Genomic DNA, 2,578 nt, shown 5'->3' on the forward strand with positions numbered 1-2,578 from the left:
AGCGCGAGGCCGATCTGCGCGCCAAGATTCGCCAGCGACCACAAGGTACTCACTCCAAACCCAACGGGCGAGGGTTCAAAGCGCAGTAGACGACGAAGAGAAGGGCGTTTTGGCTTCGCGGCCGGCGTGGGCGCTGACCAAGGACAAGGCCGAGAGCAAGCGCGACCAGCAGGACGAAGACAGCGTCGACGACCTCTTGGCGTTCGCCAACAACCTCGACATTGACACGTTTCTTGGCGACGTCGAGCTCAAGGCCCAAGTCGCGCAGGTCGACGAGCAGCTCGCGCAGCTCCAGGAGCTCGTCAACCAAGAGGAGGCTGACGAGAAAAAGGGCCAAGTCCGCGAGCGCCTCCAGCAGGAGAGCCTCGAGCGGCAGTACCTTAACGCGGCGACGCTCGCGCGGCTGAGTGCGCGTGACGCCAAGGACAACGACGACGACGACGACACCAAGAGCGTGGCGTCGGTGCGTCGCCTCTGCATATCTATCTGCGTGGCTCCGTATTGAACGGCATGTAGACGGTGCTTTCGGAATGCAAGTCGATCCGGTCCGTGCACTCGACCAAGTCTGTGCTCGCACTCACCAAGCGCGCCGAGCAGAAGCTGTCGCTGGACCCGATCCCGGAGCCGCACGTGGTGACGCACGACGAAGAGAGCGGGACACGGCTCCTCAACAAACACCTCACGAGCAACCTCCCCTACATGCACCGCAACCCCGCTGTATAAGAAGCTAATCAACTAACGATACTACTCAATACCACTCTGTGAACCAAGCTCCGGCGCGCTGGTCGTTGTCACCGCTACGTCAAGCCAGTGGTATCGAGACTGGATCGACCACCAGAAGCCAGAGACACCTTCAATCCGGGTGGATGCGTTTCCATGAAGCCAACGACGCAGCGAGAGTCCGTTCACGACATACTAGGAACGCCGATCTTGGACGACGGGTTATTAAATAGATTTCAAGGTAGACCCGGACTAGGACTAGGGCACGGGCAGCTTGATGGGCTCGGCCCAAATGACGTGGTCGGCGTTCTGCGTGTCGTCGGCATTCTCATCGTCGTAATCGTCGTCTTCGCTCGAGGCGACGGGGTCGACCCAGAGCTCTTTGCAGCCCGATCGGTTGGTCTCGGGCAAGCGGCTCGTCGACTTTTTCTTCTTCTCGAGGCGGCGCTGGTTCAGATTCGCTTTGACGCGGTGGAACTCGCAGAGGCTGTGGAGCTGGCCGTTCTTCTTGATGGCGCGAGGCAAGAGGCAGACCTTGTTGCGGTACAAGCACAGATGACTGCTCGTGGCCTCCATGGTGCAAATTCCCAAGTGAGCGAACCGCTTGATATATCAGACGTCGCACAGAACAAGATGATTCCTTCGCGACATGCGCCACCCGCCTCTTTGGCGCATTTACTTCAGTCACGACAGTGTCACGTCCCAGGGCGACAGACAAGTTGACTTACCGAGCGCAGACGTGGCCTTTCTGGCAGGACATATATCAACACCGTAGGCGCTCCAACCGTAGGCGACGCTCAATTGACCGTTTCGTATACATTGGCCTAGTGTACATAGTCGATTAAAAGATTAAAAACCTCTTTTTAATAAAAAGACTCGAAAAAGCCTACGGTTGCGGAAACGTGGCAGCGCCACACGGCGAGACGGTATGCGAAGGCGATTACGCCATCCAGAGGTCGGGCTCACGGCGTTGCGTCACGGTAACTCGAGCGCGCCGTTCACGCAGCGTGACCATGCAGCGACCTACAAGCAGCCAATTTGCACCGAGACACACTGCGTCCAGAAACAGGCTCCGCCCGCTTACGTAGTCGTCGTCGTGTCGACGCAAGCAGGCTCTGATCTCGGTCAATTGAGCCAGGGCGATGATGGGTTATCACACATCAAGTTCAACGTGACGGTCATTACGCCCAGAACGATGCGTGCTGCGTTCGCGGGGTGGCGAAGGCGCTGGCTTCTTCACCAGCTGCGATAGCAGAAGCACCGAGTTCGATTCCGCCTGTGGCCCTTCCACGAACGTTATGCTTGTATGCACGACCACCCTTGCTAACAAACTACTACTACTACTACTGCTTGACTGAGCTTGGCGACCGACGCGATCCTGTAGCCACCGAGGCATAATGCGACGACGACCGATGCGGGGCCATTCGACTAGCGTAGCACTCGCCATCAACCGTGTCGTAGACACGTCATCTAGCATAGACAGGCAACCGCGTGGTGAGCTTTTGATGGTGCTATCGCATCCTATAACTATACAGACAGCAAGGCCTAGACGACGACGACATGCGCCGTTAACAGCGTCTGGATGGCCGCGGTCTTCCTTGCCACTTGCTGCGCTTGCATCGCGTGCAAATGCGCGGCCATTTGCTCGCGCATCTCGGGCATCGGAAATTCGAGGCAAATGCTGTCGTCGCCGCCACGTATGTGCAGATGCATCGCATCCTCTTGGATCGAGACCGCGTGCAGTGGCTGCAAGTGTGTCACAAGCCCTAACGTCCGGTCGCGCGCGTCGGGTCGCACCACGACAAAGAGGTCGGCGTTGAGGAGACAGTACACGTCGGTCTGTGCGAGCACGCAGGGC

General features: G+C 58.2%; 3 protein-coding genes across 3 annotated transcripts; 1 reads left to right on the top strand and 2 right to left on the bottom strand.

The window, feature by feature from the left end:
• Positions 1-8: 8 nt before the first annotated feature.
• Positions 9-723, top strand: SPRG_18188 (hypothetical protein; the record flags this gene model as incomplete). Its single annotated transcript, XM_012357624.1, has 3 exons — positions 9-45; positions 90-463; positions 517-723. Coding segments are annotated over 3 exons (618 nt in total), but the record flags the coding sequence as incomplete, so codon positions are not given.
• A 255-nt stretch (positions 724-978) lies between these two features.
• SPRG_18190 (hypothetical protein) lies at positions 979-1,296 on the bottom strand (the record flags this gene model as incomplete). The annotated part of the gene is made up of 1 exon (XM_012357625.1): positions 979-1,296. The coding sequence occupies one exon, from the start codon at positions 1,294-1,296 to the stop codon at positions 979-981; it is 318 nt and encodes a 105-aa protein (XP_012213015.1).
• A 969-nt stretch (positions 1,297-2,265) lies between these two features.
• Positions 2,266-2,559, bottom strand: SPRG_18191 (hypothetical protein; the record flags this gene model as incomplete). Its single annotated transcript, XM_012357626.1, has 1 exon — positions 2,266-2,559. A coding segment is annotated over one exon (294 nt), but the record flags the coding sequence as incomplete, so codon positions are not given.
• Positions 2,560-2,578: the final 19 nt, after the last annotated feature.

This window comes from Saprolegnia parasitica, assembly GCF_000151545.1.
Source record: "Saprolegnia parasitica CBS 223.65 unplaced genomic scaffold supercont2.1033, whole genome shotgun sequence".
NCBI classification, from domain to species: domain Eukaryota; phylum Oomycota; class Saprolegniomycetes; order Saprolegniales; family Saprolegniaceae; genus Saprolegnia; species Saprolegnia parasitica.